The sequence below is a fragment of the Balaenoptera ricei genome, chromosome 15 (assembly GCF_028023285.1).
Source record: "Balaenoptera ricei isolate mBalRic1 chromosome 15, mBalRic1.hap2, whole genome shotgun sequence".
NCBI classification, from domain to species: domain Eukaryota; kingdom Metazoa; phylum Chordata; class Mammalia; order Artiodactyla; family Balaenopteridae; genus Balaenoptera; species Balaenoptera ricei.
Window position 1 is genome coordinate 60,309,890 of NC_082653.1, and position 25,012 is coordinate 60,334,901.

General features: G+C 42.7%; 1 protein-coding gene across 3 annotated transcripts in view; it reads right to left on the bottom strand.

Annotated features, from left to right (window-relative positions):
- Window positions 1-19,224, bottom strand: part of TXNDC11 (thioredoxin domain containing 11) — a 64,848-nt gene extending 45,624 nt beyond the window's left edge. For 2 of the 3 annotated variants that reach the window (XM_059899066.1, XM_059899065.1), the window contains exons 1-4: window positions 18,867-19,224; window positions 11,253-11,469; window positions 7,978-8,075; window positions 4,386-4,515 (exon numbers count right to left, since the gene is read on the bottom strand). In XM_059899066.1, coding sequence (XP_059755049.1) covers window positions 4,386-4,515; window positions 7,978-8,075; window positions 11,253-11,469; window positions 18,867-19,111 — 690 coding nt within the window. In that variant the 5' untranslated portion in view covers window positions 19,112-19,224. Of the gene's footprint in view, window positions 1-4,385; window positions 4,516-7,977; window positions 8,076-11,252; window positions 11,470-18,866 lie in introns of those variants that run through there. The other variant, XM_059899067.1, reaches the window with a different exon arrangement.
- Window positions 19,225-25,012: the final 5,788 nt, after the last annotated feature.

The following is a 25,012-nucleotide window of genomic DNA, read 5'->3' on the forward strand; positions in this document are numbered from 1 at the left end:
TTAATGTCTTTCTACAATGTTCAGTAAATTAAAGGCAAAATTGTTTTCCTAAAAATTACATCTGGGGGAACTAAGATCCCACCTGTTGCGGGGCAACTAAGCCTGTGTGCCACAACTAGAGAGCCTGTGCACCAGAACTACTGAGCCCGCTCACTCTAGAGCCCCCGCGCCACAACTAGAGAGAAACCCGTGCACCACAACAAGGAGCCCGTGCGCCGCAATGAAAGATCCCGCATGCCGCAAGGAAGATCCCACGTGCCGCAACTAAGACCCGATGCAGCCAAATAAATTAAAAAAAAAAAAAAATTGCATCTGGTTTCAGTGTCATATTTTATAAACATAAAAGTATAGAGAATGATGCACAATCTGATTTGGGTAGGTTTGAGATATCTAAGTCAAATAAAACATTTTCCATTGGTTAAAAACTTCTGCTCTTCTAGGTAATTCATTATCAAATCATCTGAAACAGGCTTTTAAAAGGATTGATTCATCTGTAGGACTTATAAAAATTCAAACCAAGCTAGAATTAGAGCATTCCTCTTTATAATAGCAATAGAAGCATATGTGAATAGAGTTCAGTATTTGTATAATAAAAGTTTATGTCAATATAAAAAGTTGTTAATTTCAGGGTATCATCACTTCCCAAGTAATAAACCCTAACTACACAATCTTATGACGATCCAAACTGTTCACAAATATCTGGATTAGAGACAAACTTATGAGTAATCAATGTGTTTTTTTAAAATGAGGGGAAAATTATCAAATGCACTCCTATAAGACGTCACAAACACATCCAGAGACGGAAGCAAAAAAACAAAGCCATCCTAACAAACCTTAGACGTGCCACAGAAACATTAAATAATTATTTCAGCCCAATTTTGGTATACCTAAATTTAAACACATTTGATATTGAAATCTATATAAAAAATATAAATTAGGAGACAAGGCTCTTGATCAAAACAAGTATCTTTCATACTAAGACTTCTTTAAATCATCAATACCCTTAACACATTTAAGATGCATACTTTTTAGGGGGGAATTGTGGTACAGACAATTTGAGTAGAAAGTTGAATATCAGGGACATCTATTGATGACAACATAACTCACTCCTGGCTCTAGCTCCCCACAGGTAACACTCCAGAATTTTCTAGTTAAGGCACTGCTTAATTTTCATCTTCTTTCTACTGATACTGTTATAAGCAGATAAACTTGCAACAATTAGATTGTGGCATTCTGTGTGCCACATGAAAAAACGTGTTCATACTAAGACCTGTGGGGCATCCTTAAGGCCTGATTTGGGGAAACAGTAATTGAGAGCAGTGGCTCTCAACTGAGGTGATTTTGCCCCCCTAAGGGACATTTGACAATGCCTGGATATTTTTGGTTGTCACAAGTAAGAGGGGGGTGCTACTGGTAACTAGTAGGTGGAGGCCAAGGATGCTGCTAAACATCCTGCAAAGCACAGGACGGCCCCCGACAACACAGAATTACCGATTCCCAATGTCAGTAATGCTGAGGTTGAGAAACCTTCACTTAGAGGAATGTCTAAAAGTATATTATGCTCCAGAGTGGGGCCTCCCAAAATTCCTTTATCTTTCCTATTTATTCAACTATCAAAAACCATGACAGTGGTTTCACTTCTGGATCTGGAATTTTGTCTTTATGTTATCTTACAGAGAGTAAATGAAATTGATATCACTTCTTTCTAGGCAGTATTTGGTATGTTTCACAAGATAAATGGCTTCACATTTGAAACCATGCCGGGCTTGACTCCCGAGTTCTTTCACAATTAATCAAATACTGCCTCTTGCCAACCCAACAATTTCATCTCCGTGAAAATAAGCCCAGCAAAGATGATTCTAACACGCTAAAGGCCATCTACAGCTTTCGGGAGGCACTTAAAAGGCTGACAGAAGCTATACAGCATCCCAGCTTGGCAGCACTCTCTTGGGTCTCATCTTAAAGGCAGTCTCATCATTGCTGTACATCTTCTAATTAAGTGGGCTGCCAAAAAACAACCTTGAGTAATGTCGTGTGGACTCAGTGTCAGACTTGGAGCATAATCTCTGAAAGTGCTGCTGGAAAGCAGGTACAAAGAATGCAGAGGCTCAAGGTCAGGAATCATCCTGGCTGCTCCTGCGCTAGTCTCCCCTGCAGATCCAACTACAAAGACACTACAAACATCTTAGAGGCAATAAATAAAAAAGGAGTAGAAAGATCTCTGACACAGATGCTCAAAGGCATTGTGTCAAAAATACTTTCCCAACCACAAATGATGAACCTTCTTCTGTCTGCCTCTTTCCAGCCTCTAAACTTCACCAAAGCCAACAGTCAGGAGGGATTATCTGAGCCAACTTCCTTATTTCAGAGATGAGAAATCTGCATAAAATGCAGAAATCACAGATTTCTGTCAGGGCTAAAACCCAGGCGTCCAGAGTGCTAGCTGAGTCCGTCTTATCACATGACCTCTGCTAAGAACTGGCTCAGAACTCTCTGGATACAAATCTCTGACAGAGCTGGATATACTAATAAAGCCACCTCTCTGTGCTCTTTTAAGGCTAAACAATCTCAATTTTTTCCACACTCTTTTGGTGCAGGTTAAGTACATGCTGTATGCTATTGGATGCTCCATAGCTCTTCTCCCATTTCTTTATTTTTTAGAAGACACTGACTGAAAATTTAAAGAAAAAAACAGAGGGTACCAAACTGGGCATGGTGTTCTATAAAAGTCCCAACAGAAGCTAAGCTGAAGGAAGAACTCTTGGCCCTTACAGGTCATTTTTTATCATCTTAAGTACAAAACAAACAAAAGGTGTTTATATCAATATTAAGTTGGGAATTCCGGCAGGTGTTGTGCACATTTTGAGCTCTCTCAGTAGTGCTAAACATCCAGGATTTTTCCACAACGTCATTATCACTGATAAATTTTCATTTATTAGGACTACATCCTAGCAGGCCTTTTTTTTTTTTAATCTCATCTAACCCCTGTTTTACAGATGAGGAAATGGAGGCATAAAGAGGTTAAGTATAATACTAGCCAGAGGCCACACAGCTAATAAGGCGGAGATGAGTTTGGATTCAAGTCTGTCCAAGTCCTGATTCGTCACCATTTTGCTGGACCACCTCCAGTGACTGCTTGTCAACTAGTGCAAATCTATGTGAAAACCCACATCACACAATCATTGCACCTAAAAGTTAAAAGGAGTCTCAAGAAAACCCTGTTCCCGGGCCCTGACGCCTGACAGATGAGTGACCTGCCCCAAGTCACAGACCCAGTTAGTGCTGCCAAAGGGATTAGGCCCAGGCGCCCTGCCTCCTACTATAGCTCCTGCCCACCAGCCTCCCAGGCAAAACGGGAGCAAGCCCATGAGGGGCACGGAAACCCACCCTTTATCCACATGAGAGTCAGGAAGCATTCACCCTAATGCACATCTGAGAACTATCAGCAGAATAACTAGACAGTAACACTGCTGCTTAGAGAACCTGCTAATAGTTAACACAAAGTGTTCCTAACATAATTGAAAAAAGCTGTAAATGACGTTCTAGGGAAAAAAATTCACATCCTAGCTACATAAAATATACATAGTGCAAAAGGTAAACTTCAACCGAGTGACAATTGCTAAATTCTGAATTACTGAGGTGTGGATTCATATGGTTTTTATCTCTGTCAGGTACTTATGGTCTTGATTTTGTTGTAGCTAAGTATCATTTTTACTTGTGCCCCAGTATGATTTTACACTTGATCCAATGAATTTCTTTGTGGAACTATTTTTATAATTCACTGAGATTGTTTTAAGCTTTATACTGGCCTCTCAATAAGCTGTCCTGAACACGCAATGAGGATCCTACCAAAATAATCCATCAGGGGTTGACTGGCAATGGCAAAGCAGTAGAGAAGCCACGTTAGGAAACTTTCTGTTAATGAACCTTGAAATTGTTACGCACTTAATAAAACAGAAAGGAACATATTCCTAGTTCTGTTTTGCTTTTTTAAAGCTAAACTACAACTGACAAGAAAAACCAGAGATCTCAGAGTCAAATGCTGTAAGCAACAAATAAAATTTTTAGAAATCTCTCTAGCTGCATACAAACTATAAGTTAATTTTTACATACTCTAACTTAATTGTGAGACAAACTGAAAGTTTGTTAAAAATTCCTGAATAAAAAATAGACAAGGTTTTGCAAGTATTTTACTCTCTAAAAACTCACTTGGCCAAACTATCCCTATAATCAAGTATCTCAAAAAGCATTTAATTGGGGCTTATCTCTAATGTGATCTTTTAATTGCTACAAATCAGGAGGTATAAAGATTCTTCTAAATATAAACAATCCAATGCAACCCAGTGAAGCCTGGGGGAATGGGAGAAGATAGGAAAGATAGGTACCTCATAGTTTGAGAGAAAATCTAGTAATTCTGATTGAGATGGGATGTAGAGAAGTGGTTTCATCACCCGGCGGACAAACTTCTCAATGTAAACAGCACTCATGGGGCCTTTGTATTCGATTGGTCCAAAACTAGTGCCAAAAAAATAAAAATTAAAAATACACCATGCATTAAATCTGTAATATATACCTGAAATCATCAACATCACAAAATGAAAAAGTCTTGCTTTAGGATCCCAACTGTTTCATATGTAAGTAGCCTTCCTTGTCTCAGGAGGTAACTGGAGGGCCAATTAAGAACAAGCATTTTATGTAAGGGGGGGGGTACAAGTGGCCGTTACTTTTTTATATGAGCGTAATTCTGCAAACTGAATTTCAGAGCAAAGAACATTCATTCTAGTCTCTGAAAAAAATTAATTCTCACAATATTTCTTTAAAAAACAAAACAAAACAGACAGGCAACCCTGGAAACTGACCGAATGCCAAAGGATTCCAGGATCTTAACTACACAATTCAATTGGGGGTTGGGGGGAGGTAGGGGCAGACTTTCCAAGTCACTCCAAAATAAGGAACAAGTTGAGCAGTTGGTCCTTGGCCTACTAAAAAGTAGTTATTAAATATTTTTAGATGCACTTACACAAAGGATCACTAAATGAAACTTAAACCTATTTAAAGCTTTATTACAACAACAAAAAATTATATGAAGGTATGAAATCAGGGACCTATACAAACGATCTTATTTTCCCCTCCAGTTGTGCTTGGGAATGCACAGGAATTTGATTTAGTATTGCTAAGCAATGCTTCCAACATTCAGTTATCCTCCTAAGCTAATCAGAATCCTCACATGGCTTTCTTCAATCTTGCACAAAAGAGACATTGCTCAAATATATTTGGATGGTATGTGGTGGGGGTGAGGGAGTACGGTGAGATTCACCAATTCCATAACCATTCTTCTCTCTAAATAGAAATTGACATTAAGCCTACCGTTAATAGCACCAATAGAGCACAGTAAAGAAATGTATAAATGGTGATCACATAACTATAATATATGGTTACAGAAATTAACACACACATATAATGTGATGAGATAAACACAATTCTTCGGTGTGCACTGCAGAATATGATACCATACAGAGGAATATTAGCATGAAAAAAGTAAAAATAGCATTCTACATGCACAGCTGAGAGACTGGGTGAACAATTCTGTCAATTCAAGACTTACTACAACTCATTTGTTAACTAATTCAAGTTTTAAAATTACTACCACCACCAACCCCATCAACCACCACCAATTTTTAATTTAAAGGAAGAAATCAAAAATATCATCTGATAACTTATTTTGTTGAGCAAAAAGGAGGCAAGTGATCTGGAAACCTCGTTACTCAAGCAAACAGGCTCTGCTGAGGTTCCCTGGTACCGTGTTACAAGGGTCCCAGTGACTCGTAATGAGACGATCCCAGGATGCAGGATGTAGGACACGTTTTGCCAACACACTATAGCCATTGCCTTAGGACAAGCTGAACTTTGCACAGAGTGTTTTGAGAAAACTACTCCCTGCTTCAGAGCCTGTTATAAACTGCCTTTGTAACTGGCATCAATACAAGCCAAAAAATGGAATCTACTTTCACAAAACAGAAAAGCCTGTTAATTTCTGTAAGCAGCTACTACTAGTTAAGCCATTACACAAACAGCAGCAGCAAGAACACACACAAACAGCAGCAGCAAGAACACACACAAACAGCAGTGGTCTGTCCAGTGATGAGACTCAAGGGCCATATTTGCAACCACCATTAGCCAAAAGAACCTCAAGACTACCAAATGCTCACAAGAGAGTTTAGTTGAAGGAACACATTCATTCATATGTGTATGTATAAAATAGAGGACTTGAAGATTCTTAAATAGAATATGAAAAGGCTACCTTTTGGGTATCTCTATGCCTTAGCACTTTCTTCTATTTTTGGAACATCGGGAATGGTAGATGTTGAAACGGGTATTAATGGGTCTGAACTGACTTAAACAAGTAAAAGTTGTAAAAGTTTAACAGGCAAAGATGAGGGGCAAGCACTTCAAGGCAAGTACCAGCCTCAAATTCCTCATGTGTAAAATGAGAGGGTTGGACTAAGTATTTCTAAAGTTCCTTTCGTGTCCTTCCAATCTTTCCATAAAACTAAGAAAACAAATAGTGTAAGACAATGTTACACACCCACATATCCCAAAATGACATTTGTACTCAATTCAAGGGAACTCTTGTGATTTTAATGTCACATCAAGTTAAGTCTACCTCTGGGCAGCTGGCTTGGTTACATACAGTTGCATGACCTACACTCCCTGCTAGCCATCTGTGCCCTATTTCCTATTTCGAAAAAAAGAAATGCAGGGATCTCTCCAGGGAAAGCTTATCGCCCATTACACAGCACTGACTTTGAGTTCCTTCAAGTGTAACACCTTATACTTACTTTTAGGAAAAAGAAAAAAAGTAACCATCAGAAAGTCATTCTGAGAAACTGTTCTTATATCCAGAGGAAAATTTGAGGGTGGAGATAGGGTAGGAAAGCATGTTTTTGCCCAAATACTATTTAATAGCTCCTGAGAAACAACACTCTGTTCCACACAAAGGTTATGTTAGAGACATGGGAGTGAGCTGAAAGATGACAGATAATCCACAAATGATGGTCTGGTGATGTTTGTAATAAATCCCCATTGATTAAGGCCCAGGAATTTTAGAGGGAGGAAATAAAGCTTAAAAAAGTAAAGCTCTTACTGGTGAACTCTTCTTAAACCATTTTACAGTAACAAACTTCAAACCAATTACAAACAGTAACAAACTTCAAGCCAATTACACTACACAGAGTCCAGAATCCCATCTCCTGTCTCCAAAATCCTTCAAGTCAGATTTTAGACATAACTTAACACCCACAGCAAGGTCTGGGCAGTTTTCCAAAATCAAACACCATTATTTCTGCAGCAAAACGAGTACAGTGGCACCTGATGTGGTATAAAGACTATAGGTGGCCTCTTGGTACTTCAGGCCAGATGAATGCATTTGGGGACAAAGTTCACGGAAGTCTTTCAGGTTTTAAAAGCTCTCTGGATTTCAGAATGATAGATTATAGGATTGCGGACTTGTAGTCTTTTTCTTCCCAATTTGAAAAGATGTTAGATACCCTCTTGACTATGCTATGCTGCCAGGTAATGGGATACGGACTTCTGTATATTTTTATACCATAAAATACTTTTCGAACATTTGAAATGTTCAGCCACACAATGGAGTAACTGGTATAATAAAAACAATGCTATCGAATATGTAATGACATGAAAAAGTGTTCACAAAAGAAAGAAAAAGCAGTTGAAGAGACAGTATTACTACATGATCCCATTTTTTAATTTAAAAAGGGGGGGTGGATATGTATAGTCACAGGAGGATATAAATCAAAACACACAGTGATTATGAATGGCTAATAAAATCACAGATCCTTTTATTTACTTATTTTTGCTTATCTGTATATTCTCAATTCTCTACAGTGAATATAACAAAATTCACTTTGAAACTGATAAACTTAATTGGAATTAGAAATGCTACTTGAAAGTTCTTACCTCCGATGATACAGATATATTACAGGAAAATAAAAGAAGTGTTTCTGTTTTCTGCATTTCCCCTGATTCCACCAACAGTTAACTGCGACAAACAACACCTGCAAGTCAAAGAAGGTTTCAAATGACTATAAATAGCAACTGAAAAATTGCCAAGATTTAAAAGATAAAATTATAGAAATGGAACAATTCCTCTCTGAAACAGAAAGTATTAAAAAAAATTGTTTTGAGTGTTCAAAGAATGTCATCATTTACCACGACAAGGACAAAGAAAGACACCTGTCCACAGTGTCCAGCTAGGACTCTGAATATTTTGGAGTCTGGCCTAAGAGGAGAATGATTTGCTTCAAATTCTGAAGTGAGTGACACCAACAAACTTTTTCTAAGCATGATTACACTAAAACTCAGTAGTAGGATGTGTCTTTTGTTAGTCAAACTGAGCATCTGAGAAGGAAAACAATCTTACCTACAGATGAAATATCACAAATTTCAAAGGACCATTTTTAATAACTATATTAAAAACTAATAAAGATAATAGATGACTAGAGCTATGCTCTAAAATGTACCATTAGATAGCAAAATATGGATTAAGTATGTATTTATAGGTAAATGCTAAAGTATTTAAGGAGGAGTATCCCAATGTCCACAATTTACTTTGAAATGTACCCAAAATAAGATGGATTAACAGTTAGATTGTAGCAGAGTGTCTCACCTTTGCTACTACTGACATTTTGGGCTTGAATTGTTACAGGGTTTTTTGCTGATGTGATGTTTATTTTTGTTGGGGGTTGGGGGAGGGGAGGCTGTCCCACACACTGGATGCAGCATGGTGTAGGATCCCTGGCTTCTACCCATTAGATGCCAGTAGCATCCCCCTCGAGTGGTGACAACCAAAGACCTCTCCACAGTCCCAAAGGTTCCCTGAGAGACAAAACTGCCTCTAGTGGGGAACCACTGATTAGAGGGATGGTAAGATGAATAAACACATGATAAAACAAGTGTAATAAAATGGTGATAGAATTTAAGTGGCAGGTATATGTCACCTTTGCTATGTATTTTAAAATTTTTATAATAAAATATTGAAAACATATGAAGACTACAAATTAAAAGTCACTTTCAGATGCCTTATATTTAGATAGCAATGTTGCTCAAAACTTAGTGGAAACTCTCAAGAGCTCCTTTTATAGTCTATCTATTAGAAAGAAGAGCAACAATATCTTTACTAAGGTTGACATCTCAAAAATAGGGCACAATCTACCGTGTATGCTAATTTTATTAAGTAATGTGGCGCAAAAAATTTTTGCCTGTTTCCAAAAATAAACCCAGTCCTTTTCCCTATTGAGAACATAGAACAATAAGCCCTCAATTTAGAAGAAGCTGAAAAAATTTTTTGAAAAAAGCAGAGCCCATCGGTTGTGGACGGCACTGTAACCTCTACCACTTGTCCCGTGACCTTTAACAAACCTCTCTGCCCTCTAAACCTAAGGTCCTGCTTCAGAGGAACAAGGCTACCAGCATCAGCTTGCAGGGCTGTCCTGAGGAACAGCATGGGCCTGCACACCAGCACACCATCCCTACAGTCACTCTGAAGGACATATTCCCTAGGCTGACAGTAAGATAACAAGTAATTGACACTTACCCTAAAATACAACAGATTCTCCCCTTTTTCCCCACAAGTTCTCTGAATTCAGAAAACTTGGGGAATGACTGACAAAGTGGTGACTTCCTTTAAGCTTGCCTCCCAGTGCTCCCTTAGAGTCCTTTCCTCCCTGTAAGTGCCGGATTGGTTACTATCAGCCATTTTTAAGGGGGGTGAGAGAGGGGGGTAAAGGGAAGACAAGGAATAGATCAATTCCATGGGTCCAAAGCTGGAACACAAAATCACAACCCCCTCAGAATCAATGTTACAGGGAATGAAGAGTTCTATTTAAATACTACTTGGTACTACACATTCAGGGATATAAAACAGTTAAAAAGGCTTTGCCAGGCTGGGCAGGAAGCCTAGCCACCTTTTATAACATTGTTTCTAAGAAAAACCAACTGAGAGTTCCAAATGAACTTCTGGAACTCAGCTGCACCACAAGTTACCCCAGATCAGTGGGTGTCAGCAGCAGCCTCTTAGAACCTGTGGGATGCTTTTCTGCCGGTTGCAATGACTGGGAGGAGCTATAGGGCATGTAGTGGGCAGAGGCTGTGGTACATATCCTGCAATGTTCAAAAGTGCTCTGCACAGGGAATAGTCATCCGCATCACCCAGAGCAGTTTTAAATGTCCTGCCAAATACTAATGTTGAAGGAAACCTGTTTGTTATTATTCAAGCTCAGAACCTAACTCCATTTTATATGTGAATCCAAAGCATGGCTTTTGTGTTCACTGAATTTCTTGGAAGGCAATTTCTTTTTAATTGAAGGCAGAAAGTACTTTGTTTGGTTCAGAACTTTACCAAGAGCTGTTCACCATTTAGAAAAATCAAATCACTGAGAGCAATGCCCTCATGGCACCTAAGTTGTCAACACATCCTACTTTTATGGGCCTGCATTTGTAACTGTCCCATTCACAGTGGTTCTACATAAAGGTACAGCACTTACATACTGAAACAACATGTGATTTAATTATACACCACTTTTCTTTTTCCGCCATCTTTATGTTTCAATTAGCACATTAGATTGGCTATTTTGAAATTATATGTACAGGGAAGTTTTATCATCTATGAATTCCTTTTGAGGACAGAAAAAGGGACATCATAAAATACATACATAAGGACAACGGGGATCCACTGGATTTAAAACCACTGCCAGACAGAAGGCATATATATCCATTGCCTATATATCCCTCTTATCTAACACAAAGGTGGCATTCATTAAATATCTGTTGAACATAGTTCTGGTCCCGGGATTTAAAAGGTCTGCATAGTTACACTGTACTCATGATACATAAATTTCTCTTACATAAAATAACTAATCAGCAAATATCAAATGTATATTCAATGAGGATTTTCAGTCTTCCCACCGAAGCCAAACAGCATGGCACCCTGAGATAAGCACTGGCCTGCATCACAAGGAATTGCAGAATCTCCTCCCTCTCCTGCCTCTGACCAACTATGACCATCACAGTCAGAAATTCTATTTCTTTATAGAAGGCTTTACAATTTACGAAGTAAGGCTCCTGGCCTTCACCCTGGCAAATTCAGCCATCTGGGTAAGGTGTCTCTATGGGGATAACCAGCCCTGAACAGGAACTGACGGTTGTTTGATTCTCAGGCTGAAGGTCAGCATTACCTGGTCTGAAAGCTGACTCGCTACTTGTTCAATTTCTGCCCTGGCGGCGATGGACTGCCCACACCACGGAGCGTAGAAGAACAGGAGCACCACCTCCGAATCCTGGCGAATGTGCTCTGCGTAGTCCAGCTGCCCCTGGAAGAGGTCAAGAACCGGAGACCTCGAGGAGAAAAAGCTGACAGGTGGCTTTGCTGGAATTATCACATCTTTCGCTCGACTAGAAAAAGAGCAAACACAAACAAGATTGTTGATCTTCTTCTAACAACAGCTCTGTGTGGAAGAAAAATGAAGCTTAAAAGTCTTCTTTCGAAAAAGAAAATGGAGTTCCCAAAACACTGTCCTGGAGTATAAAAGTAATATTTTGTGCTAAGTTAAGGCAACATTTGGCTGAGAGAATGCAAGACATGAATAACATGTTAAAACGATTCTTGGACTTCCCCAGTGGCGCGGTGGTTAAGAATCTGCCTGCCAGTGCAGGGGACACGCATTTGATCCCTGGACCGGGATGATACCATGCCTCGGAGCAACTAAGCCCGTGCACCACAACTACTCAGCCTGCACTCTAGAGCCCGCGCACCTAGAGCTCGTGCTCTGCAACAAGAGAAACCACAGCAATGAGAAGCCTGCGCACCACAACGAAGAGTAGCCCCCGCTTGCCGCCACCAGAGAAAGCCCGCACACAACGATGACCCAACGCAGCCAAAAATTTAAAAACATAAATAAATAAATAACAAAAACGATTTTTTTTAAATTTATTTTATTTATTTATTTTTGGCTGTGTTGGGTCTTCGTTGTTGTGCGCGGGCTTTCTCTAGTGGCGGCGAGCAGGGCTACTCTTCTTTGCTGTGCACGGGCTTCTCATTGCGGTGGCTTCTCTTGTTGCGGAGCAAGGGCTCTAGGCGCATGGGTTTCAGTAGTTGTGGCACACAGGCTCAGTAGTGTGGCTTGCGGGCTCAGCAGTCGTGGCACATGGGCTTAGTTGCTCCGCGGCATGTGGGATCTTCCCGGACCAGGGCTTGAACCAGTGTCCCCTGCATTGGCAGGCGGATTCTTAACCACTGAGCCACCAGGGAAGTCCACAAAAATGATTCTTAACAATGTCTGCCCAGGTATGTGGTGGGAGGGCAGTGGAGAGCAGAAGAGAAGGGTGTCTTTGAGAGAGCGCCAAATCCTAACCACTAGACCACCAGGATGAGTTGAGAATGGTGTCTCTGAATAATCCAGATCCTTTCCTCCCCCACCCAAAAGACTCCATCCTCATCTCTCCGCAGCCTTGCTCTCCACAAAAGCCAATGATCTCCAGGGTTTCAGAGCCACCAGTGAGTCACCCAGAATTAAGGGGAGGGAGCACATGTGGCACCACTAATAGGCATGGGAAATGCTTACAATCAACTCATGTTTAGTTTATTGGCTGGAGTTGGCCTGTAGTTATCCAGGGCACTCAGGCAAAAGTAATAATTAAATAATAATGTAGATTTCTCCAGATATATGTCATGATCCGAAGGTTAATAAAGATGAATAACAAAGCAACAGCCCATTTTACAGGAAAACAGGTTTCCTAAGTACGTATTTGAGATTCCCAGAAGGTCAGGAGGAGAAAGAAAATAAAACTAAACAAGTAGTCAGAAGTCACAGAGCTGCCACTATTTCCCCATCAAGACAAAAAGGTCTCGGTTCAAGCTGCACCCCACCAAGTTAAAGAATCCTAGTAAATGCCTTGAGCTGTCCACGTATCTGCATTAAAATAGTATAAAACCATTATAGCAGCTTAGCTAAGAAACCAATAGAGGAAATAAAAATGGAACCCTAGAAAATATTCAATTAACCCAAAAGAGGTAATTCCCTGGCAGTCCAGTGGTTGGGACTCTGCTTTCACTGCCGAGGGCCTGGGTTCAGTCCCTGGTTGGGGGACTAAGATCCCGCAGGCCCCACGGTGCAGTGGGGTGGCGGGGGGCGGGGGGAAGAAAGCAGAAAAGGACCAAGAAAGGAACAAAAACCAGAAGGTACGAATGGAAAACAAATAGCCAGAAGGTAGACATAAACCCAACCATATCAATAATTACATTAAATATGAAAGGACTAAACCACCCAATTAAGAGGAAGAGATTGCCAGGCTGGATAATGAAGCAAAACCCAACCATATGCCATCTAAAAGCATTCTGAACATAAAGACATAAGGATGGGAAAAAATAAACCACATAAATAGTAAGCATAAAAAAGCTGTAGTAACTCACTAGGTGAAAGGATAAATAAACTGGGGTGTATTCTTACAATTAAATGCTACTCAGCAATAAAAAAAAAGAACTGATACACACTATAACTGGATGAGTTTCAAAATAATTATACTGAATGAAAGAAGGCAGACACTAAAGAATACGTATGAGTGCATTTATATGAAATTCCAAAACAGGCAAAACCAATCTATAACGAAATGAATCACATCAGTGGTTGTCTAGAGCTGGGAGTGGAGCAGGAAGGCTAACTGCAGAGGGGTACTGAGGAAATTTTCTGGGGACAAGGAAATGTTCTATATCTTGACTAAGAGAATGGAGATGGTTACATTTGCCAAAAGTCATGGACCTATACATGTAAAATGTGTGAATTTTACTGAACGTAAATTATACTACAATGAAGTTGATAAGCAAAAAGCTTTGCTGGTGTGTCACCTCCTTGGTGAGGATTGCTCTGATGAGTCTACCACAAGCAGGCGGCTCTCAAATTTTTTTTATCTCAGCTTCCCGTTGAGAAGTTGCTTTCATAGCCCTCACCATAATCTGTAACTTACTTATTTTACCTGTTTATTAACTCCATGAGGGCAAGGATCCTGGCTCTCTTTTTCACTGTTATATCCTCACTGTTTAGCAGTTCCCAGTACTCTGAAGTTCAGTAATTTGTGAAATGAACAAACCTACCCTACACCTTACCTGAACCTATGTGAAAGCAAATTAAACATAAATCCATACAGACGTATATTATATTATTAAGAACAATCTGAAAGAATCAAAATGTCAGAGACTTCCCTGGTGGTGCAGTGGTTAAGAACCCGCCTGCCAATGCAGGGGACATGGGTTTGAGCCCTGGTCCGGGAAGATCCCACATGCCATGGAGCAACTAAGCCCGTGTGCCACAACTACTGAGCCTGCGCTCTGGAGTCCGCGAGCCACAACTACTGAGCCCGCGCTCTGGAGTCCGCGAGCCACAACTACTGAGCCCGCGTGCCACAACTACTGAAGCCCGCCCACCTAGAGCACGTGCTCCGCAACAAGAGAAGCCACCACACCTCAAAGAAGAGTAGCCCCTGCTCGCCACAACTAGAGAAAGCCCACGCGCAGCAACACAGACCCAACGCAGCCAAAAATAAGTAAATAAATAAATACATTTATTTATTAAAAAAAGCGTCAGAAGGTCCATTTGCCTTACTAGGGGTGATTCTAAGGAACATCTAATTGTGTTCTAACTTTATACGTGTGCAAATGAACTCGATAATCTGGTTTCTCAGAATATAGCAAAGTAGAAAGAAGGAGGAACAGGAAGGAATGTGCTGCTAGCTCTGAGATACGCAGCAGACAGCCAGATATTTAGGATCAAAAGAGAAATCACACAAATACCCAAGACCTAAGCTACTCTAAGAGCCTTGAGTCACTTAGTTTGAGGAAAAGAGTCCACCCCCTTCTCTACATCTAGAAGGTGTCAGCTTCCTGAGTTAAGACAGTTTTAAATATATTGCTTCCCCATTTTAACCAAAAATTATTAACATCATAAAGTAATGCCGTTAAAGGTTGCTATTAAATGCAACTCTCCTATTTATGCACTCACACTAACATTTTAACTCTGCAATCAGGGAGGTCTGTCTATGTAAAATATCTTATAATCTGAAAAACAGTCACTTACACAATAATTCAAAAAAAAAAAAAAGTTCAGTAAGCAAATGCTACTGTGCTTCAGGCACTGCTCTACAGGAACCAAGGCTATAGGAGGGAGCACATGTTCTCAAGGGGCTTCTTTTCTCAGGGAGGGAGACAGGCAAACAACCAAACGTGTAAACAAACATAAAACCACACAAAATGATCATGTTCTGTGGAGAATTTAACACAGTGATGAGACAGGAGACCTGGAAGCTCCTCGATGGGGTGGTGGGCAGGGTGGTATCTTTTAAGCTAAGACCTGAGTGACAAGAAGACAGTCATTAAGACGGGAATAAAGACACAGACCTACTAGAGAATGGACTTGAGGATAAGGGGAGGGGGAAGGGTAAGCTGTGACAAAGTGAGAGTGGCATGGACATATATACACTACCAAACGTAAAATAGATAGCTAGTGGGAAGCAGCCGCATAGCACAGGGAGATCAGCTCGGTGCTTTGTGACCACCTAGAGGGGTGGGATAGGGAGGGTGGGAGGGAGAGAGATGCAAGAGGGAAGAGATATGGGAACATATGTATATGTATAACTGATTCACTTTGTTATAAAGCAGAAACTAACACACCGTTATAAAGCAATTATACTCCAATAAAGATGTTAAAAAAAAGAGATTAAAAAAAAAAAAAAGTAAATGGCAACCATGAGCCAAGTCATAGTTTGATACCTCTATTTGATTGCATCTTATTCCTGAGTTATGACACTGAATAAACATCTTTCAACAAGAAAAAAAAAAAAAAAAGACAGTCATGCAGATGGGAGGGAGGTCTTGCAGCAAATAAGTGACACATTTCTCAGCAAGTCCAAAATGCTCCTCTTTGGAGGTATTATTTTTCTACTATTCAAATTTCGTCTTAAAAGTTAAATACGCAATCTGAGGGGAAACGTAGGTCTGTGACAGTCAGAGGATAATCATCAACTTAGCACTGTTGCGCTGCATGTTCAGAGCAGCTCCTCAAGTAAACGAGCCAGACAAACCCTCCGCCCGCCAAAAAGCAAACATTAACCAGGGCAGAGGAATATACGCCTCTGCCCCGACAGCAACATTCACGAGTTTCCATTTAACTCCTAAATTCGCTCTCATTTTTGAGAAACTATACCTAGATCAAAGATTTCCTGCAGCCTTGAAGTGTAAACCTCAGGCACCAAAAACTCAAGAGTTGGTTGCAAACAAGGAAGGCCTGTTGCAACTCCCAATTTTTGTATGAGACTCATACTCTACACTTCCTCCCAAAGGAGCTGAAGCAGCTTTGAGCTTACAAAACGAAATACAGCAAAATGAATATACAAAGCAAAATACATATAGAGATAATAGAGACAAACACACAAACACACAATTTTTTTCCCCACAAAAAAACACACGCACAAATCAGGGTAAAAGGAAAGCGAGGATGAAGTCATGGAGATTCAATGCATAGAAAAGCAGGTAGGATAGAGATTTAGGTGCCCAGAAATGCACAGTTATTCGTAGTGTTTCAACCCCAAATCAACCTTTTCTTAATGCTATCTGATTTGAACTCAGCTAAGCAACAAGACAGTGAAGAGGGCTGTCACCTACTTCAGGCCTGGAGCTATTAATAAAAATTAATTTAAAAAAAATTCTACTCTCCTTTAAGCCTCTGTCCTCATTAACACAAAGATCTTAAAAGTAAAATAGGAAAAGAGTGGCAGAAATGTTAGAGTCAGTTGTAGAGCGGTAAAGTAGTAACATGACACCATTCCATCAAAGGAAACTCTAAAAAAATCAATCTGAGTCTATTAAAAGACTGTGAAATTTGCCAGTGGCACACAAAGAAGCTGGACAGGCAAGCAGCCTGTTCACTGGTTCACTCTCCTTGCCTGAAGTACGTGGGGACCTTGCTCAGTCTGCTCTAGTAATTGGATTTACACTCTTCCATCTTCCTGAAAATCTCAAAGCACTTTCGTATCTATTAAGCCCTGTTCTCTCAGAGCAAACACCGCAGGTTTTTACTATAGATGGACAAAGTGATGCAAGTAAGCCCCCCAACCCTTGCAGGAGAGAAAACCTCTCCTCCTAATCTGAATCCAAATACCACCTTGCAATATTCTACCTTGTAAAATACTTTGTCTAATTTCCTTGTACAGGACGTGATAAAGAACAAGGTAAAGAGACTAATTCCTGACAATAAAGGATTCAAATTCCAGTTCAGCCACTTATTAGGCGGATGTGATTTGGGGCAAGTTTTGCATCATGACCAAAGCTCCACTCCTTCGTGTGTAAATTGGAAGGGTAAGAGTATGTATATCCAGACTTCACTGGATTGAGACTTAAGTGATCCACACTAGGCTCTCAGATCACGTGTTAAGTGAATGAATGCATTCATGTAATCTGCAGTTCTCGAACAGGCGATTCTGTTCCCCAGAGGGCATTTGGTACTGTCTGGAGACACTTGTGGTTGTCACACTGGGGTGGAGGGGTAGGAGCAGGTAGTAGGTACTGGCATGTAGTAGGTGGAGGCCAGGGATGCCGCTAAACATCCCATAATGTACAGGACAGCCCGCCACAACAAGGATTATCTGACCCAAGATATCAACAGTACCAAGGCTGAGAAACCCCGCTGGTAGTATAGCACCTGGCACATAGCAAATGCTCAATGATAGTTATTATAATTTGTTCTTTCCACTACAATCCCCAATCCTTTGACATCTCTTTGACAACAGGGCCCACATATTGTCCTTAACAGACTCAATAATAATGTTCCAAGTTGAAATCTTCCTCGTGGCCAATATGCCAGTCAGTGGCACCACAGATTTATATATTGGAGTCCCAGGAGATACACTGTGGATTTGGGAGCCCGAAAGCACTCCTGAAATTTAAAGTAAATTTTCTATTTGTGTCCTTTCCCAAAGAGAGACATTAACTCTCACTCTTCCTGTTCACTACACTCCAGTCTACTCAGGCCTTCCTTCCAGTTCCAGGAAAACAGCAGCCTTGTCCAGCCTCAGGTCAAAGGACCTTTGCACTTGCTCCTTCCTCTCCCCTGGACGCTTCCCCCAGATCTCCCCAATGCTGGCTCCTTCCCCTTCGTGGGTGCGTTTCCTATCTAGCTCCCTTAGGAAGGCCTTTCTGCCCCACCCTCTTCGCTTCTATTCCCCGCACAGCACTTACTGAAGCTCTTTAAAATTATATTAAGTTTTCTTATTTACTGTCTGTACCACCCCCTGGAATGGAGAACAGGGACTTTTTATCTTCATCGCTCACCTGGATGAGCGCTCCGCACACAGCAGGTGCGGATAATAATCGCTATATCGATGAGTGCATGAATTCTCAACATGTGGGACGCTAAAGGTTGTCTACGCCTAGCCTAGGCATAAGGGAAATAAAATGGGTGATAAATGAGGGTCCTGCAGCCTGGGCAGAAGTGACAGGTGCACCCTCAAGAAACCCCAACAGCTGACAAGCAGCTCGAAACCTGGCTCGCCTTCCTCGGTATTAAAATGGGAGGAAGGGGCGCCGGGCAGCACCCCAAAACCTCGCCTTATGGCTCGCTGGCCGGAGAGAAGGGAACGCGGCGGGCATGGCCGCATGCTGGAGGAGGGTCAAGTCCATCGCTCCAGGCAAAGTCAGGCCCGACTTCCCGGGAGGCCGCTACGACCCTCGACCCCGAGGCCCAAGCCGGCTACGCGCCGCCCGCCGGGCCGAGGGGGCGCCGGGCCCGGGGTGCGGGCCGCCTCACCTGCAGGTGAACTTGAGTGCGAGGAGCAGCGCGCAGCCGAGCGCCACGGCCCCGCAGAGCAGCTCGGGCCGCCGGCGCGCCATGAGGGAGGCGCCGCGCAACCCGCGGCGGAGCCGGCCCTCCGAGGAAGCAGCCGGGGCCGGGCTGAGGGAGCCGGAGCCCGCGGGGCCGCCGCCACCGCCACCCTCGTCCTCGGCGTCGTCGCTGCTGCTGCCGCCGCCGCCGCGGCCTCCGCATTCCGACATTACATGCTCCCCGTCGCCGGCTTTATACCGCCGCCGCCGCCAAGGGCCCGGAGGCCCGGCCCGGCCCGTCGCTCCCCAATCCCGCAACTCGCCGAGCCAGCTAACCCGGACGGTCCACGTCAGCCCCGCCGCAGCCGCGGCGCCCGCCCACGCGCAGGGGCTCCGCCCCCACCCGAGAGGCTGCGTGGACACCACCCATCAGTCCCGCCCCCAGAGAGCCACGCCCCCTCGCTTACGGAGTCTGCGCGGACCCGTTCCCCGCTGGCTGCGGGGCAGCCACGGCGTAGTCCCACAGGCCCCGCCCCCGTCCCTGACGTATGCGCCGAAGCCGCCATAGCCACATGCGCGAGATGGTACCCAGTCCACTGAGTCTGCGCAGGCGCCGGCGCCTAGCGTCCGGCGACTCCTATCCCGGCATCCAGCCAGCGCAGACCTCAGCAGCTCTGGGCTCCAGGGAGTCCGCGCTTGGCTCCTTGAGTTTAAAGAGCCGTGATGATGACAGCAGTCGTGTCTGCTAATATCACTACAGGCTCCGGAGGATGTAGGTGCCATTTATTGTCCCCGCTTAATGAAAGGAAAACACGTACAGAGGCGAGAAGTGCCCGCGGATCCAGGAGTGAGGCGGGAGAGGTCACGGCCTCGGTTTACACATCTGTAAAATGGGGGTGATATCAGTACCACCCTCACAGAGCTGCTTTGAGGATTTTGTTTTATATAAATTTATTTTATTGTAGCTGTGTTGGGTCTTCGTTACTGTGCACAGGCTTTCTCTAGTTGCGGCAAGCGGAGGCTACTCTTTGTTGCAGTGCGTGGGCTTATTACAGTGGATTCTCATTGCGGAGCACGGGCTCTATCTAGGTGTGCGGGCTTCAGTACTTGTGGCACACGGGCTCAGTAGTTGTGGCTCGTGGGCTCTAGCGTGCAGACTCAGTAGTTGTGGCACATGGGCTCAGTTGCTCCGCGGCATGAGGGATCTTCCTGGACCAGGGCTCAAACCCGTGTCCCCTGCATTGGCAGGCGAATTCATAACCACTGCGCCACCAGGGAAGCCCTGCTTTGAAAATTAAGTGAGGTCATTGATGGAAACTGCCGGGCCGATAGTGAGTACTCAATAAATTTTAGTGACTGTCGTCTCCCAGTGTCCATTTCCTGCACCAGTGAAGTGCTGTGCGCCTGAGCACCATGTCCCTACATCACACCCCTGGGAGGAGGGTCTGTACAGCCTGTACTCACTTCACAGGTGGGAAAACCGAGGCTTGGAAAAGCCACGTGACTGCGGCCACAAAGCTAGTAGGTGAGGAATTCAGGCTTAAGGGCAATTTGGTTAACAAGCCGCTCCAGCGACACACTGTTGACTCTAAATCCTCTGTGACTCTAAATGTTAGGTCCTTACTAAGTAAGTTTTTTTTTTTAAATTATTTTTGGCCGCGTTGAGTCTTTGTTGCTGCGCGGGCTTTCTCTAGTTCTGGCGAGTGGGGGCTACTCTTCGTTGTGGTGCGCGGGCTTCTCATTGCAGTGGCTTCTTGTTGCAGAGCATGGGATTTGGGCATGCGGGCTTAAGTAGTTGTGGTACACGGGCTCAGTAGTTGTGGCTTGCAGGCTCAGTAGTTGTGGCGCACGGGCTTAGTTGCTTTGCGGCATGTGGGATCTTCCTGGATCAGGACTCGAACCCGTGTCCCCTGCAGTGGCAGGCGGAGTCTTAACCATTGCGCCACCAGGTAAGTCTCTCTAAATAAGTTTTTGTGATTAAAAACAAGTCGGAGAAGGATGAAATGTGAGTTGAGAGTGACAGGAAGGGATTGTTACCCTGGGACAAGTGTACCTGGAGCTAAGAAAATGTCCATAATTACCAAATTGCTGGGGCCACAGATCTAGACTCGACTTGCTTTGTCAGTAACTACAAACCAGGCAGATAAAACTCAGAGGGAACTAAGGCAGTATGATGCCAGGCAAAAAAACCAAAAAACCAGAAGATGAGACCCTACCTGTGCCGCAAGCCAGCCGCATGACCCCGGTGCAGATTTTCCAGGGATGTAAAATGTGCTACGAATGGTCACCTTTGTAGGTGACCCAGAGCATTAAGTGTGTTAACCGCGGAGGCCCAACATGGTAGCTCATATTCACCTGCCATTTTGCTCTTTGGTTTCTACATCTCTTTGTTCTTTATTTCCTTCTTTTGTATTAAGTGGATCTTTTCTAAAACATTATTAATTCCTTTAATGATTTAAAACTTTTTTTTTTTTAGTTACTTCAGATTTATACTAACTTAATTCCAGTAAGATACGGAAACTGCTCCAGTACAGCTCCGTTTCCTCCTCCCTTTTTTATGCTATTATTACTCTTTTTTTAATCTACTACAAACTGAATAATATAGTGTTACCTTATTGTTTTATATAATCTTATTGGAAGAAGCTAGAAGAGAAAAAATGTATTTCTAGTTTTTAAAAAAATATTAACCTTATTTACCGTTTCTAGTTCTCTTGATTTCTTTGTGTAGATTTGAGTTACATAGTATATTACTAACAAAAACAAATATGGTCCAAAGTCACCGGTACCCATTCACTGTAGGTTGCTAGAACAGAATCCACACTACTCTTCCGTAAGACACCTGTTGTTTGCACAGGCCTTTATAAGGTTCAAAGTACTTTTGCTGCCTGTGGGTTATCTCATGAGACCCACAATATCTTATGGCAATGCAGGGCGGCGTCTTACAGGCCAGGAAACCACCCTGGATCAATAAAAGGATGTTTCCTTTACTATTCTCTTTCTAGACATCTGGCTGCTGCTCTGGCCCTAGATGTTCTCCTGAAACGGTGATAAATTCATTTCAGATTACACCAGGCCATCTGGGTCAGGCGGCACTGCTCTTCAAGGCTACGTCAGCCCTAACTAGTCCACATCAACCAGTATCTGAGCTTTCATGGCCACTTTTTATACCATGGTCAAGGTGGTGGCATTTGAGTAGGGGGCAGGGGGAAGATTACATATATTTCTCCCAGGTATTAATCCTTTTCTTAGAATCGGAGAGAAATAATGCTTGTAAATTTTTTTCTTAATCAGAGCTCTTTTTTTTTTTTCTTTCGTGTGCTAATCATTTTTCCCCTGCTCCAAATTTTGTAATTCTGTCTTTTTAACTGTCTCATTACTATTGTTTCTAAGCCAAATTTGGTTATTTTTAAAAGTGAGTTACTATGGTAACTCAGTATCACTTGCTTCAAATATTTTATTCTACTTTGTCCTTTCAGCAGTTTCCTTTTTTTAGAGATATAAATTTATTTATTTATTTATTTATTAGTTTTGGCTGCGTTGGGTCTTTGTTGCCGCGTGTGGGCTTTCTCTAGTTGCGGCGAGCGGGTACTACCCTTCGTTGCGGTGCGTGGGTTTCTCATTGCGGTGGCTTCTCTTCTTGCGGAGCACGGGCTCTAGAGCGCAGGCTCAGTAGTTGTGGCACACGGGCTTAATTGCTCCGCGGTATGCGGCATCTTCCCGGACCGGGGCTTGAACCCATGTCCTCTGTATTGGCAGGTGGATTCTTAACCACTGTGCCATCAGGGAAGTCACTCACCAGTTTCCTTAAATCTGAGTCTCTGGTTTGGTATTGTCAGTGTTTCTTACACAAGAAAACCCATATTTTACATTCTGTAGTTTCAACTAAATTTTTTAAAAGTTGAAGTACAGTTGATTTACAATATTGTGTTAGTTTCAGGCGTACAGCATAGTGGTTTTTTGCAGATTATGTTCCATTATAGGTTATTACAAGATATTGGGTAATTCCCTGTGCTATATACAAGGTATAGTAAATCCTTGTTGCTTATCTATTTTATGTAGTTTGTATCTGTTGATCCCATACTCCTAATTGTTCCTTCCCTCCCTCCCTCTCTCCCTTGATAACCGTAAGTTTTTCTGTGTCTGTCTGTTTCTGTTTTGTATATAGATTCATTTGTATTATTTTTTTAGGTTCCACATATAATGGATATTATATAGTATATTTCTCTGACTTAGTTCTCTAAGCGTAATATCCTGTGCCCCATCCATGTTGCTGCAAATGGAAATATTTCATTCTTTTTTATGGCTGAGTTAATATTCCATTGTACGTATATATACATATATATAGCATATATATGTATAAAACATCTAATGCTTGTTTTTTTTTAATTTTTGGTTGTGTTGGGTCTTTGTTGCTGCGTGTGGGCTTTCTCTAGTTGCGGCGAGTGGGGGCTACTCTTCGTTGCGGTGCACGGGCTGCTCATTGCAGTGGCTTCTCTTGTTGTGGAGCAGTGCTCTAGGCACACGGGCTTCAGTAGTTGTGGCACGCAGGCTCATTAGTTGTGGCTCAATGCAGTTGAGCAGTTGCCTACAGCTTGAAAAGCAGGGGGAGTGGGTAGACTAGGGTGTGGGTTTGGTTTGGTTTTGTTTTAGGTAATGAAATACACTAAAATTCATTGTGGTGATTGTAGCACATTTGGAATCTACTAAAACCATGGATTTGTACTTTAAAATGGTAAAACTTTTGTTATAAAAATTGTATCTCAATTTGTTAAATGTTGAAAAAAATCCACCCTGGAGGAGATATGGAGATAAACATGTCCAAGTAGACATGCCAGTTATTAGTTTTGTCTGCTGTTAATATTCGGGCTTTGCTCTTTCATACTTTTTTTTCCTTGCCCTTTTCTCCCCCTCACACCTCGTTCTCCTCTTCGCTTCTAGGGTGGAGGTGTGACTTCACTATGGAATAATTCGCATTGACTTCCTGATGCTGAGACCAAGGCTGTGGCCAGGGGGGGTTCTTAGCCGAAATGAGGCAAAAAACTGGATGATTTAGGCAGAAATGGAATTTACTGAAAGGATAGTTCAGAGCACAGAGAACTGCAAGAAAGCCCAGGCACAGAGAATTTGAGGTGGGGATGTGGGTGTGGAAAACAAACAATTTTCGTCTTGACCGGTCAAACTTCTAAGTTTCTAGCCTAGATTCCAAAGGTTCAGACAACCAACTTGTTAAACTGCAAGCTAAAACAGAGCACCAGAGACAGCTTTTTAATATCTATTCTCCCTGGAAAGAGAGGATAAAAGGATGGAGAAGAAAAACATCATGAAGGCCATCAGACTAAGGAGACCTAGCAGAATGATAACACTGCCAGTCTGCTCTACAGAAACAGATTATTTATTTGGCAAATAAGATGCACTCCTAACGCACCTGCCAAATAAAACTGGTCCCAACTGCCTTCCATTCATGGGAGGGAAACCAGTCTCCTGCGGTCTTCAAGGAGTCCCCCGGGCTTGCCTTTCACTCTGCAGCCTCTGGTTCTGCTGAAGGCACCGCTTCTCTCTCGTCTCTCTACTTGCAGCCATGCTCCCCCCACCCAGGCGGGACTCGCACTGAACAAAGACCCTTTTCTGTTTGCCACAAACCCCACTGACTCAAGGTTGTCATGAAGAAGTGACTTTCGAGCCCATCAGCCATTCCTTCTGACTCCCACCCCCAACAGGGACTCTGCACTGGCAGTGTCCTCATGAGGTGGCGGCCCTCAAACCCTGACAATGACTCTTCTCCCTAGCTCGCCAGGTCAGGAGCAGATCTGGGTCTCAGGACAGCTCAGCCCCTTCCTTGTCTCTGCAAGCCCGTCCTGACCACAACTTCAGTGGTCTTTCAACAACCAAAACGGCCCTATAGGAGGTGCTGTGCTAGACAGTTGTGTCTGTGGAATCCCACAGCCCACGTCTTAGCTGACCGTGTGTCCCCTTGCTGGGCATTCATCTGAATGAGACACAGAAGAGCCCCCAGAGGTGTTAGCATGTCAGTCAATAAGAGAAGCCTCTTAGCAATCTGAATCGGAGGAGAGCGGGACAGAGTGAAAGCTGCTGCCATGTCTCTCTAATTTGCCTTCTGTCATTAATTGCTTA